The sequence below is a fragment of the Cupressus sempervirens genome, chromosome 4, assembly GCF_028749045.1.
Source record: "Cupressus sempervirens isolate cs-2001-9-10 chromosome 4, ASM2874904v1, whole genome shotgun sequence".
Lineage (NCBI taxonomy): Eukaryota > Viridiplantae > Streptophyta > Pinopsida > Cupressales > Cupressaceae > Cupressus > Cupressus sempervirens.
The window spans coordinates 191,118,845-191,133,816 of NC_143121.1; the positions used below are offsets into that span (position 1 = coordinate 191,118,845).

The following is a 14,972-nucleotide window of genomic DNA, read 5'->3' on the forward strand; positions in this document are numbered from 1 at the left end:
CTGACCACGGAGGTAACTTTGAAAATCTCAACATGGAAGAATCATGCACTTCCCTCCGCATCCATCACCACTTTTCTAGCCCATATTTCCCACAAGGTAACAGCCAGGCATAGACAACTAATAAAACCCTCCTCAAAATCCTAAAGAAAGTTGTCAATGATTCCGGTCGTGATTGGCACCTACAAATAAATCCAGCCCTATGGGCCTATCGAACTTCCTTTCGTACATCCACAACAACAACTCCATACTCCCTAGTGTATGGTGCCGAAGTGGTACTACCTATAGAGGTTGAACTTCCCTCCTTGCGCATATCTTTGCAAGGGAAAATATCAAATGAAGAATACAGAGTAGCTCGGCTCACCGAGCTAGATCTCTTAGACGAGAAGCGACAACAAGCCTATGATCATCTCACAGTCTATCAAACTCATCTCAAAATGAATTTCAACAAGAAGGTGCTTCCACGACACTTTCAGCCAGGTGACATGGTCCTCAAAGAAAACATGAAAGTCCAAGCAGATCGAGAAAAGAAAGGCAAGTTTGAACCTACATGACTTGGTCCTTATGTTGTCACTGCTTCCTTTGGCTCCGGAGCCTATCAGCTATCTACACCAGAAGGAGAACTCTTGAATGATCCTACTAACATCATTCATCTCAAGAAGTTCTATGCTTGAAGATCCTTGGTATACCCAGCTTTTGAAAAATACAAAAAAAAATAGTAAAGAGAAATAAGCATCCAATGGTGAAAACTTGGCAATTCAAGCGCCTTGGATAGGTACCTTGGTGAAAACCTGGTAATTCAGGCACCTTGTGTATTAAGACTAATCCATTATCTATCACTATCCTATCCCTCATCCATTCACCCACCATCCCATAAAACACCTACTTGTTCCCTTCGTGTTCCAACCAAATATCCAAAATCTAACGGAGCTTGTAAATACCTCCTGTACAACTTGTAAAATCTTGTACCTCAGCTTGTAAAATCTTGTACCAAATCTTGTATTATACCTTGTAAATCTTGTACCATACCTTGTATATCCGAATCTTGTCCAAAGTTTGTACCATATTCCAGCCTGTAAATAATCTTGTATCCTAGCTTGTATACTATCACGTGCACACACAAAACCCCATTTTCACTTAAGCTTTTCGCAAACCATCTACCTATCCACCTATCACCTATTATAGACATCCCATCCTTCACAAACATTTCCATCGCACAAAAACCAAAACATGAACAAACTTGTACATTTGTAACATATCTTGGTCCATCAGCTTGTACATCTTCTTTAGCTTAGTACCATTGTATCTATCCAGCGTCCGTGTCAGTTCGTCCTTGATCAGCATCTTGCACCCATTGCACATCTTGGTTAGCTATTCCAATGCATCCTTTAGCTAGATTTCTTGTCACCAAAGTGTTATCTTTCTTAGTTCAGCTTGCTAGATGCATCACTCATCCAAATCCACCAGCTTAGGTGCTCTCCAATAGGTCCTTGTAGGATATATCTTTCCTCATGTCTAATCTTGGTCCGTTAGTACCTCGTCCTACCCATCTCATTGGCAAACGGTTCTCTTTTGGATTTTCGCTTTCTTTTGATTTGGACTCTTCCCTATTGGGTCTTGAAATATTTTTTCCAAGCAATCTCCTTGTTCCCTCCTCAAGGTTGCCACGATCTTCCATATCATGGTATACTGTGAATGGGGCAATCAGAGTGTAAGGTCTTGATCATGTCTTTTGCTTGTTTTCTTTTCTTCTTGTGGGTTATCCAGTGTCATTTCCACACTGCTTCCTCTGGGATTCATGTGTGATACTGGGGCAATCCTTGCGTGTTTGTTTTGAGTTAGTTCGTCAGTCCTTTGGACAGTTGGTGAAAAGGCCTTGATGCTCTTGGTACCCTTGGCAATTAACCAACAGTCCTGTAGCAAATCTACTGCTCAACTACATGGTGGTACTTCTCTTTGAAGTATCCCCCCACTCAAAAAGCTTCAATGGTTTTCCTTCATCTCCATTATCCCCCATCCATATCCAACATCCGTCTCTCCTACCCCAGCTTATGCATCAGTATCTCTTTGAATCACTCCTCACCTTTAGCTTTAGGGATCCACAATTCTAGTCTTAGGGATCCACCAATCCAAATCAATCCACCAAGCCTCATCTTTTGAGATCCACAATCCTAGTCCTAGGGATCTCCGAAACCCATCTTCCGCTAATCTGACTCTTTGAAATCCTATTGCATCAGCTTTTTAATCCCCTCATCCATCTCCCCATACTGGATTCCTTTTATAGCGCTCCGCTCCTTCATCCTCCACCTTCCCTAAAGTCTTAATCTTGCTTCCTCTTGTGCATCTGATTCTCCTTTATCATTCTCCCATAGTGAGAGTTTGAGCTAATTCAACCCCTTCTCTTTGCCAATCTGAGTTTCCTTGCTTATTCAAGATTCTTGTACTTTTCAAGAAGCCATCGAGCCTCGCTTTCTCTCTTCGTCGCCTTCTTGAGGGGGCATCTCACAGTCCATTCTCTCCTCTTCTGCTCTAGCCTTGGGCATCTTATTTTCTTATCTTTGATGCCATGCCACTTGCGACATCACATCAAAGAGGGGCAAAATGTAGACACCTAAAAACCTTTAGAAAATAAAGTATTTTTATTTTCTGAAAAAAAAGTCCCTGATGACATCATCATTTATTAATTAATTAATTAATTTATTTTTATGCCATTAAATCCCTTTATCTTAATTAAAAATATTTAATTAAGGAATCCCTCCCAAAAATGTTTAAATCTTATTTAAACATTATTTCCTTATTTATTAATTATTTAATTAATAAATTGACCAAAAAACTCAAAATAAATAAAAAATTTATTTTTTGCCCAAAACTTGGCCAATTTCCTTAAGACCACTAACCTCTTCCAAAATCTTCTAATCCTTCTTTAATTTTGATTAAAGGCTAATCCCATCATTTCCTACCCCTAATCCCAACTCAAAATATTTAATTAAGATTAAATATTAATCCTCATGTTTATTAAAAAAGTTTTAATAAATATCTCCTCAACCCAAACCCTTGAAATAAATAAAATTTTATTTATTTCCTAAAAATCTAATTTATCCTCATCCTAAGAAGTTCTAGACTCTTCTAGAAAGTCTTCATCCTCATCCTAGGAAGTTCTAGACTATTCTAGAAAGTCTTTATCCTCATCCAAAGTCTAGACTCTTCTAGAAGATGTCTTTAAACCTAATCCTAATCCCCTCCTAACCTTGTCACATTCCCTAAGCATGGATTAAAACTTACTAACCCAAGCCAAAGTTAACAAATATCTCCTCCTTCACCCACCCTCATTAAATGCCATCCACTTGCCTATCCCTAAGCTAATCCTAAACCATCCTAATCCATCCTCTAATCATTTGCACAATCCTAAGCAAGCTTAAAACCCTCCTAATCAAGCTCAAGTCAAAATTGCTCTCATCTCCCTCAAAATATCTCAACCATAAAACTTTATAAAGCCCATTAGGCCATAAATGACTCTTCCAAGCCCTTTTATTGCTCTTACAAGCCATTATGAGGGTCTTTATGAAGATTTTATCCTTTGAGCCTCCTTTGTTGACTCATCCTTACCCTTTCCTCCATCCTCACACCCTGTGACATGTGTCACTCCCTGATTGGCTATAAAGAAGCACAATCCATGTGCTCTCTTCTCATGCAATCTGAGCCCTCCATGAGCTTTTTCCCATCCTTGCATCTTAGCCCTCAATCCCTCAAGCCTCTTGCCTATAAATTGGATCCTTCCCCTTTGCAAAATAACACAATCCATGAAGTAAAGTCATAATGCCATTTTAAGAAGCCATTTTACATCAAAACCATACACTCACACCCAAATTCCAACTCCATTTGAAGCCCTTTTTGAAGCATAAGCTTGAGCATACATCCTATCTATTTAGACAAAGCCACTCAACAAGAGAGCTTCTCATTGAGAGAGTCCATTAATGGCTCATATTCTCAATTGAGAGTTCATCGTAGTCTATCTTGAAGTTTATGAATTTAGTTTAGTTTGTAGAAGCTTTATTTAAATTTGGTTTCTATTAGCATACTAACATTGCTCATATACAGGAGGCACCATCTTCATCACAATTTTTTCATGACAGTCTAGTAGTTGTAGGTGTTATATTCATCACAAGTTTTCCATGATAGACGAGTATTTAGAGGTGACATCTTCATCACAATTTTTCCATGATAGTCTAGTAGTTATAGGTGCCATCTTTATTACATGTTTTCCATGAAGATGAGTAGTTGTAGGTGTCATCCTTATCACAAGTTTTCCATGAAACTATAGTAGTTGCAAGTGTCATCTTCATCAAAAGTTTTCCATGACAGTCTAGTAGTTACAGGTGCCATCTTCACTACAAGTTTCCAAGTTAGTCCAGTAGCTGTAGGTTTCATCTTCGTCACAAGTTTTCCATGATAGACTAGAAGTTGGAGGTGTCATCTTCATTATAAGTTTCCCATGAAAGAATAGTAGTTGGAGGTGCCATCTTCATAAAAAGTTTTCCATGACAATCTAGTAGTTGTAGGTGTCATATTCATCACAAGTCTTCCATGACATGACAGTCCAATAGTTGCAGGTGTCATCTTCATCACAAGTTTTCTATGGTAGTCTAGTACTTACAAGTGCCATCTTCATCACAAGTTTTCAATGATTGTCTACCTCTTGGTAGCCTATTGTTTGTAAAAATTTTCTTTGTTCAATAAAAAATAAAATTGAAACATAATACTACTACCAGGGAAAAGAAAGAAAGACATTTTTTTTAATGAAGGCGACACTATATTTCATGTAAAATAGGGCATTATCAAGCTTGCAAGAATACCAAGACCCTTACACATTTCAACGAGATAGTTCCTTCAACAATTGATTGTTAAACACTTCCCATTCAATGTCGAGTGCCAAAATGAGGGGATTAATTTTTGTCACCACCTCTTTAACCTTGGGAAGGTCACAATAAAAGTTATTAAAGAGGGGCTTTGAACATTTGAATATTATTAGTGAGTAGAAATATAAATGTCTATTCACCAAACATAGTATGGTATGATCCATAAATTTTTTAAAGTATATATTTATATTATAACAATTTAATGTGGTATATATTGATCATATTAAAAACTAATAGCTATGATAACTAAAATGCATCCATACACATTTTATTAAACAAATATAAATGAGTACAAATATATTGATAAATTGATGCTTAGTCTTATTGTTGTTTTTAATTACTAAGGGGGTTATGACATTATGAAGGAAGTACTTGTATAAATCTAGTCTAATGAATCTTATCCCAATAGAGGGTAGGGGCCAACATTTTGTCTCGACAACTTAGATAATATCTATATTCACTGGTCATAAATCTAAATAATAACATCATTTGATAACCAAAATGACTATCTAAGCAACACTCTCAACGTGTTAATCGTTAGGGACATTGGTCTCCTTTTGAGGTGGGCATTCTTAAAATCAACACTGATGGGTCTTCTCAGGGAAATCTTGGTCTGGCTGGTATTGGGGGACTTAGGCATGATAGTTTTGGTGATGTTCAGTTTCTGTTTTCTATATCCAAGGGTTACCATACTAATAACCTCATGGAAGCCCTGACTATCTTAGTTGCAGTGGAACAGTGTTGCCAACATGGCTAAAAAAGAATTATCTATGAGATTGACTCATAGGTGGTTGTGAACTTATTTCATAATAAGAACCTTGTGCATGTGGATTGGCATTTGGTTCTGGTTATTCAGCAGATCATTCAGTTATGCAATTCTCTGGATTCTATGTCTTTTATGCATATCCCTCATGAGTGGAACGGTGTGGCTGATTGTTTGGCTAAATGGGCCTCTAAGCAAGGGCCGACTTGGAATATTCTTGATCATAGGATGCTTCCCCTTGATTTATCTTAGATGCTGGTTCAACTTGTGGACCAGGATAAAGCTCTGTAGTTCTCTTTGTTTCTTGTGTTGTTTAGCTCTCTTTGATATTCAATAAAATTTTTACCCCTCTTTTAGTAAAATAAATAAATAACCAAAATGATTATTATGAACATTATGATTGATTAAATAAGTATCAATCTTGTCTAACTCTATAAGGGGACATTACAATATATTACTCCAAAAAACTATATATCTAAAAGACAACAAATATTTTTTCTTCATCTCATCTCTGAGATGATTTCACATGGGAAACAAATGTGAATATAATAATTTATTTCTACCTTTTATTTATATATATTACATGAAAGCTTCAACCACCTCCTTTTGGCATCTTTGTAATTTTTCCCTCTCAAAATTATTTTAGAATCTAGAAGCTTTCTTTCCACTCTTGAAAAAAGTATTTATTACTTCATGGGCTAATGTAGATATTTTTTTGTAGTTTGATTCCCTTCATTTTTAACCTGATGTCCATGACAATCAAATTGCTTGGATATTTTGAAAGAAATAATTCTAATTAAAGAAATTATCCCTTCTATAAAGTCAGTTTCTGAAGAAATTGGACCATGACCATTGAGATTTTGCAAGTAGAGAACAAGATCCCTTTTCTTAGATATTCCATGATCATTGAGATTTTCCAAGTAGAGAACGAGATTCCTTTTTGTAGATATTCCACACCTCTGCTACAACTAGAAGACATAACTCTATTTAATTCCTCTTGACCATCTTCACATTTTTGGTCCATAGTTAGCTATTTTGGTTTAGGGGTTGATATCTTATAAATCATCATGCCACTCAAATTTTGCCATGTTTTTTTCAAATATTCTTCAATTCTTAGCTTGTCATTCCTTTAGGGTAGCTAGTCATCAATATGCCTTGTCTTTCCCCCTATTTTCGTCCATGGCAACACTAAACATGTTAGGGGTAGTGAATAGTTCCTAATTACTACACTCAACTTCTTCATGAAAATTATATTTAATTATTTGAATGAGAGTTCTCTTATTATTTCAATATTTAAAGTCCTTCATACTTTTGTCTATATTTATAGGATCACTCAAAAATTTACCTTCTACGAGTCCCTAAAAGGTTTTGATGATTTCCATTATATCCTTTGTGATAGACTTGTAGGATTGGCGGGGGGCAACCAAAGAATTAGCATATAAAATAATACATTGTCATTTAAACACATATGATATTTGAATCAAATGATTAAATAATTTAAAGTGACTTTGATGATTCAGACCATTGAAGTTTGCTTTTACATTTAATTTGTTTGTCTTTTAATTTAATTATTTTCTATGTTTTAAGTCTATTGTAATCAGTCTATGATCTATTTTACTTTTACATATTTATTATTCTTCAACTCTACTTTTATCGAATTAATTTTTCTTTAACATTTTAAATATTTTCAAACATATTTTAATATGATATATCAATATAAACAGAAGTAGAGACTTCCTAGATTCTGCAATTTTTTCAAGTGTTGAAATAAAACAAAAGGTTTAAGTTATCAGTCATAATGAAAATGCAGTCAGCATGCTCTCAAATTAAGAATCAATAATTGATCTAAGAATCAATAGTGACAACAGATCAATTAAATAAATGAGATAATTGTCAATTCTCACAAAAGGTTTATGTTATCAGTCATAATGATAAATCAGTCAGCATGCTCTCAAATTAAGAACCAATAATTGATCTTGGAACATTATTGATCATATGATGCTTTCTCTTGATTTATCTCAGATGCTGGTTCAACTTGTGGACCAGGATAAAGCTTTGTAGTTCTCTCTGTTTCTTGTGTTGTTCTGCTCTCTTTGGTTTTCATTAAGATTTTTACCCCTCTTTTAATTAAGAACCAATGATTGATCTAAGAACTAATAGAGACAACATATCAATTAAATAAACAAGATAATTGTCAATTCTCACAAAATGTTTAAGTTATCAGTCATAATGAAAAAAACAGTCAGCATGCTCTCAAATTAAGAACCAATAATTGATCTGAGAACCAATAGTGACAATAGATCAATTAAATAAACCAGATAATTGTCAATTCTTACAAATCAATAACCATTGTATATTATAATAGACAAACCCAAGAAACTGAATATAAAATGTTGGAAATTTTGTACATAAAATTTAAGACAGAAAATTGATTAAAACTGCTTTACTATTGAATTACTTTAATAAAAAATTTACAAACAATGAGTCCAGTCTAAACCATCAAATCACAAGAAAACAGTTAATCTTATCTTATCATATAAATGTGCAAACCACAAAGAATCACAGCCATTAGCTGAAAATATGAAGATCCTTTATATTGATTTATGATAGTGAACATAAAAATATATTTGCGAAACAGATTAAGGTACGAGATTTGAAGCTTCTGGTCTATAAAAACAGATTTGAAAATTTCAGTCTATAAAGATAGTAATCCGCAGTTTCTGAACTAATTGTATGAATGCTTTTTATTTCCTCAACAATTTTTCATCACATAATATGATTCATCATCAAGCCTATCAACAAGAGAAACAAATGATAGAAGCATAAAATGCAATCCAATAGTGATGAAACAAAAATTACTCGTACAATTGAACCCACAAACTGGAAATTACTACTAAACAAATATGTCAAGATTGTTTCACTATAAGAAAACAAGTTTAATCATCAAGCCAATCCAAACTAAACCGTGCTTCCACAATTTCAACAGTAAGCTCCGATAAAGAAATGTTCTTCGCCCTCATCCACTGCTTTCCAATCTTCTCATCACATAAAACAAGCTTCAGAGAACTCAATTCACAAACAGTTGTGGGCAACCTTCTCAAACGAGAACATTCTCTCATATCAAACTCCCTTAATTTCTTGAGTTGCCCTATTTCCTTTGGAAGTTGTTTCAAACGCTCACATACTGAAATGTCCAGAGATTCCAAGTGTTCAAGCTTTCCAATTGATACTGGAAGCTCCTTCAGGCCTGGTAATGACGACAACCTTAACATTCTTAGACTTTTCATATTTCCAAGATCACATGGTAAGCTCTGAAGTAGATGGCAGTTGGTAATAGACCATGACAGAGCAGAGGGCATATTGCATATTTCAAGGGGCAACTTTTCTAAATCGCTGCTGTGGTCCAGGTTAAAATGTTGCAGCTTGGTTGTATCAAATGTGGATATACTTCCAAATCCTTCACATAAGCTCAAAGATGTCTTCTCTATGCTCTGTAGTTCTTCAATGCTCTGTTTCTCAACAAGGGGTGAAATCAACCTCTCCAAACGTATGCTCTTGAGTTCAGGGAGTGAAGATAAGATATCTAGACCTTTCACTGTTGCCCTCTTTGTACAGCAATTTAATACCATCAGAATTTTCAGCTTTTTCATGGATTTCAAAAATGGGGGAAGAATGCATTCTCTTGAAGTGAAGAGTAACAGCAGAGCCTCTGCCTCAGGGAAATCAATATCAGGCCAGTGATTCTCCTCCATAGGTTCTGCATGTATAAATCACAAAGAAATCATTTTTAGAACAATTTGCATTAATTATGACACCTACTATTAGTAATACTGGTCATTGAAGGTGAAAATGGGGCTTGTATTTCGCATGCAATTAAAAAGAGTGCTTAGTATCACACCGTGTATTTTACAATTCAACATAAAAGCTGAATACTGCAAATAATGGTTTAGTATTTCAGAGGAATAGCTAAAATGCATGTGAAAGTTTTGAATAACTCACCTGTGAAAAGAGAGAGAATTTGAGTGTCCAATGTAGTATCATTAATCAACTCCCCTTCACTTAGTAAACCAGATTCCATCCTTGTTATGACCAACCTCTTGCTGTGAACTGCATCGTCTTTGTGTGCAAAATATGATACCAAATCTCGCATTACATTATGTTGGGAAATATACAACTCCGAGGCATTTTCATATGAGTTTGTTGTACTTCCCCTGTTCAGTACAAATATTGCAGCTTAGTGTTGAAAAAGATAATAAGAATAGACAACAATATATGCAAGGAAAGCCAATTACCTAGATTTGCTTGTAAATTTCAGTAGGTTTTTGTTTGAAAGTTCTGATAAGATGGCAAAAGCATCATCCTTCTGTAGCTTTCGAACATAGAACCAGATATCTAAAAGTCCATCAACACATATTTTCCTGTTCTTTGGAAATGTCGCCAAGTCTAGTAAACACTCCTTGGTTGCATCAGCTAAGGAGTCAATACTGGTTTGCAGTGATCTAAAAAACCCCTTTTTGTGATAATCTGATGTGAATTCTCCTTTAGACAGCTTCTCCTTCCAGGCCTCTTGGGGTTCCCCATGCAATAAACTTCCAATCACCTTTAGAGCAAGTGGTAGACCATTACATATTGCTTGCACCTGCAATTCATAAAATGTAAAGCAAAATTTTAATCAAGGACAACAAATCTAAATAATAGTTAATTAATCGGTTCTATATGAAACTCACAAAACAACAAGTTAAAAAAAAATTTAAAAAAAAAAATTCATACCTCCTGTATGATATTTGCATCTGTATCAGTTGAAACCGATGTCTGTCCAGTAGCCCAGAAGCAGAAAAGTGAGAAAGCATTTTTTGGGCCCAACAATGGTAGTTGATAGAGTTGTGTAGAGGGGTTTGTGGGTATGGTGGATTTGTCTCTAGTAGTTATTAGAGTCTTGCATCCGGAACCTTCAAATAATAAAATTTCCAAATCTCTTTTACTCCAAACATCATCCAAAATAATTAGAGTTGGCTTGGATTGATCCAAAATCAATTGCTGAAGCTCTGTGTGCGCATTTTCCAGATCCTCGAACTCTGATCTTTCCCCTCCCGCTATCTTCTCCCAGATAGTCTCTAGTATCTCTTTTAGGTCTGGCGATTGTGAAACTCCAATAAAAATTACGTTCTCAAAATATTCTGGAATCCATAAAAACAAGTGCGGTTTAGATTAAATATCATAACATACAGGAAAAAGAAAATCATTTTAACGTATGCTCGAAGAAAAAATATCGTGCAATATATGTGGCATGCACTTGATAAAGAAGTCATTTTTCCTTTGTTTTCAAGCTGGATTCTTATATGATGATATTTTAAATAAAAAGGATAATTAACAAAATTTAAATAAATAAGTATTCGTATAAAGTCTTATTAGTCAATGGGCTAAATAGTGTTTATAAATTCTAAATTTGTTGATGAAGAGTTCCTAATGAATATATCATTTAAAGTTCAAATAATTAATAATTTTACATCTTTTTAATACCTGGACCAGTTTGCCTAAAAAAATATTTTTAAAAAAAGTATTAAATAGCAAAAATATACAACGAATTCTTAAATCATTTGATGTGGAGGAATTTTTTTTATATACAAAGAATCACGAAACTTGATTTAAAGGCCAGAAATAATATTGATTATATAAGATAAATCAATTAATATTGAACTATTTTTTTTGTCTCAAATAACATGTGTCAATTATATTTATTTTTATAAAAAGAGAATATATTATGGAAGTAAGCTTGTTTGTGTATATCATTAAGAAATCAATGTATATATATATATATAGAGTTTAGATTTATTATTTTTATTATTGACATTTCATTTGAAGAACTGGATAGTAAAAAAGAGGGTACTCATTAATGTTTTAGATGTATTTAAGAATATCATTTTATTATATCAAGAAAAGGAGTATGCAATATGTAAATATTTCTTTAATGTCGATAGGCATTCCACAATGGCAGAATGGGGGAGTGAGATGGTGTGAGTGTGTTAATGTTAATTTTTATTCTTTTAAGTTAAATTTGACAACCATCTACATGTCAAAAGTTTAAATATTATTATAAATAGAATATACTTTTAAAATAATTTAATAAATACCACACAAAATATCTGTTTAAATTATAATATTTGGAGATATAAGACATCCATTTTTTAATAAATTAAAATAAAATGCTTAATTAGTAAAAAAAAATTTAATAAATTAAAATAAAATGCTTAATTAGTAAAAATCTAAATAAATGGAAATAAAATAAATATAAATAATTTTAGATATTGTAAATTTAATTATAATTATTTTGTAGTGGAAATCTATCAACATTTCTTTAGATAGATTTATTTAAGAGATCTATACTAGTAGTATGGTGTCTTAAATATTTTTCTATTACATTTAGATTTTATTATATTTTCTCTATTGATTATTTTAACTTCTTTTCCATTGTTCCATTTATTTTAAATTATCTATTAATTAATGTTGGTAGTTTTACAATATCAATAAATTTCTTTATAGATAAATGTTTGAGTTAATTTGTTAGAAAGGGAAATCATTATACACTTCTTTTTTTGTAAATGTATTGTTTTCAAGTTTTTCACCATTAGTTTCAAAGGAGAAGTGTTCAAGAAAGTTTGTGAGATAGCTTTAGTTGTTATATAAAAGAGTTTTGAATAATTTATAGGAGAGTTACCTATGTCTACCATCATAATTTAAAATTCTACGAAGGAGGCTTAGGTTTATTTTAACTCTCATTGGCAAGATTTAGATTATGATGGCTAGATTGATGTAGTGTTCCAAATGAAATAATTATGCTAGATGTTGAAGTATTGTGAGATGAGCAATAATAGGAAGCAAATGCAAATAAAATTTAAAAAAATCTATGGAAAATAATTGGTGACAATAAATAATCATCTTAGTAAAAGTTATATTTAGAAAGGAAAACTATAGAATCTAATATAAGCCAAGGGTTGAAATGTGTGTGTGTGTGAGAGAGATGAAACAATAATGATTAAAATGATGAATCACTACAGAATTCAATTAAATTACCAACTAACAGTGAAAAAATACAAGAAGATTATCTCTACCATGAATAAGAAATGTGAATAATTGAATAAAAGTATATTACACTAACAATCTCATGGAAGCTCAGGCTATTTTATATGCTGTGGAACAATGTTGCTTGCGGGGATGGAGTAAGATTATCTGTGAGTCTGATTCGCAGGTGGTGGTGAACATGCTTTCTTCGCAGGAGCTTGAGGATGTTAGTTGGTAGCTGGCCACTGTTGTTAAGCAGATTATTCTCTTCTCTACCTCTTTTCAGTTCATTAGGTTCACGTATATTCCTCGTGAATGGAACAGAGCTGCTGATTGTTTAGCCAAATGGACTTCTAGTCTTGATCCGGGTTGGAATATTAGAGATAGGGGGCAACTATCCTTTGAGATGGTGCAAGAATTTGATGATCTTATTGCTCAGGATCAAGCTCCTTGTTGAGCTCTCGTTGTTGTATGCCTTTCTGTCTTAATAAATTTTTACCCCTCTTTTCTAATGACTAATTGCCTAGTCCTATTGTATTTGTAAAAGAATGTACTATAAAGAAGGACAATACAAAGTGTTTCTTTACACACAATCGAAGAGGATAATACTGGAGAAAATTAATAGAGAAATAATGGTATCAGTAATAGAGAATTTTTTAATTTATTTTTATTTTTAAGAATAAAATAAATACTAAAACAATGTTTAAACCATTTTAAGCGGAGAAAGAGATGAATAATGTTATGGGTATAAGAGAGCCTGCGAGTATCGCTTCGATAGTGTAGTTATGGGCATAAACTACTCTGTATTGGTGATCGGAGAGAGGATTTTTTCTATAATCTACATGCTATCATAAGTCTCTTATACACTGATGTTTGAATTCAGGAATACATTCGTCTATAATAATTTTCCCCTTCTTTTCTTCACATGCATGTTAGATTATATACCGTGTTATTATGTATACAGGACAGAGCTAGAATGCAGAAACAAAAAGGATTATTTAAAATAAAATAAAATTCATGATAGTGGACATAGACAAAAGTTTGACTCGGACCGATAAGCCACAGATTTAAAATGGAATGACTTTCAAAATACAGGCTTTGAAACATTGAGAAAATTATGAAAAAGAATACAGAGGGGACATACCTTTTATTTGGGCATCATTGCAGAGAGCCAATGCGAGAGTAGTCTTCCCACCACCTCCCATAGAATGAACGCCAACAACCGACACGTGGCTATGGAACAGATGCCCCTTCAAAGCCTCAATACGTCTCTTCAACCCCACATAGAACTGCCTCTTTCCAGAAACATTCTCTTCGCCAGAATGGCTGGAATCATCTGCCAGATGAAAACTATCAGGAAAATCTGTGCCCATATTTCGAAAGTGGTAAATGATTTCTTGTATTTCAAAAACTATTTAATGATTGAAGAATTCGAGGCGGCGATTAGAAAACGTGTCGGTTTTAATAAATGGTCTGTATTCAAAGTTGTAGGTTACTTGCCTTGCGGGACAAGTTGCTAGCCTATGGCGGTTTGAATAATTTTTTTATTATAAGATTAATATAAATCTTGTTTTTTAAATTAAACAATGTTTGCAAATTTCATATTAACACACTTGCCTTTACGTTCTTCTGATAATTATGAAGATTATGTTGCGTTGGCTCTGTGCAATTATCTCCAAGTTAAAGGTATGTACCTCTCTTTCCTATTTGGTTTTTTTAATGTTTCAAAGTCAAAATAGTCGTTCCATTTTAAATGTGTGTGCTTTCTCTTCTCATGTAAAGGATTTATAAATGTGTGTGCTTTCTCTTCTCATGTAAAGGATTTATGAATATATATAAGAAGAGTTAAGAACATTAACTATGTCTATTGGTATGTTTTCTTAACTATTACTACTTTAAGATGCGTACTGTGATCTTTACGAATAATGTTCCATCTTCATGTTGATGTTTTATTAGAAGAATTTTAATAATAATTCTCTGTAGCAATACCTTGAGTAGTACAAAGGGACAAAAGGTTGAATATTATATAGAGAGAGAGAATGGGATGGAAGGAAAGATGTTGCAAGAGTAGAGTACAAGAATAGAATAGGATAGAAGGAAAGTTGTTGCAAGAGTACAAGAAAGAATAATTGTTCTTAATTATTTTTATATATGGAAGAATACAAATATATATATTTTTAATTAGTTTTTTATTTTTTAATTCTTATAATCTACATTATAAATATGTTTCTTGTAAT

General features: G+C 33.3%; 1 protein-coding gene across 1 annotated transcript; it reads right to left on the reverse strand.

The window, feature by feature from the left end:
• Positions 1–8,488: 8,488 nt before the first annotated feature.
• Positions 8,489–14,163, reverse strand: LOC149560640 (putative disease resistance protein At4g33300). Its single transcript, XM_089824762.1, has 5 exons — positions 13,880–14,163; positions 10,447–10,853; positions 9,969–10,315; positions 9,676–9,887; positions 8,489–9,433 (listed from the first exon to the last, which is right to left on the reverse strand). Exons 1-5 carry the CDS (start codon positions 14,106–14,108, stop codon positions 8,613–8,615), a joined length of 2,016 nt encoding a protein of 671 aa, XP_089680888.1. The 5' UTR covers positions 14,109–14,163; the 3' UTR covers positions 8,489–8,612.
• Between the last annotated feature and the right edge of the window lie 809 nt (positions 14,164–14,972).

Bases quoted from the DNA above. Each gene is read 5' to 3' on its own strand.
- LOC149560640 (XM_089824762.1), bottom strand. From the start codon at position 14,108: ATGGGCACAGATTTTCCTGATAGTTTTCATCTGGCAGATGATTCCAGC. The intron at 10,316-10,446 runs GTATGAATTTTT...TATGAATTGCAG, and splicing joins ATGCAAATATCATACAGGAG to GTGCAAGCAATATGTAATGG. The intron at 9,434-9,675 runs GTGAGTTATTCA...TTATACATGCAG, and splicing joins AATTCTCTCTCTTTTCACAG to AACCTATGGAGGAGAATCAC.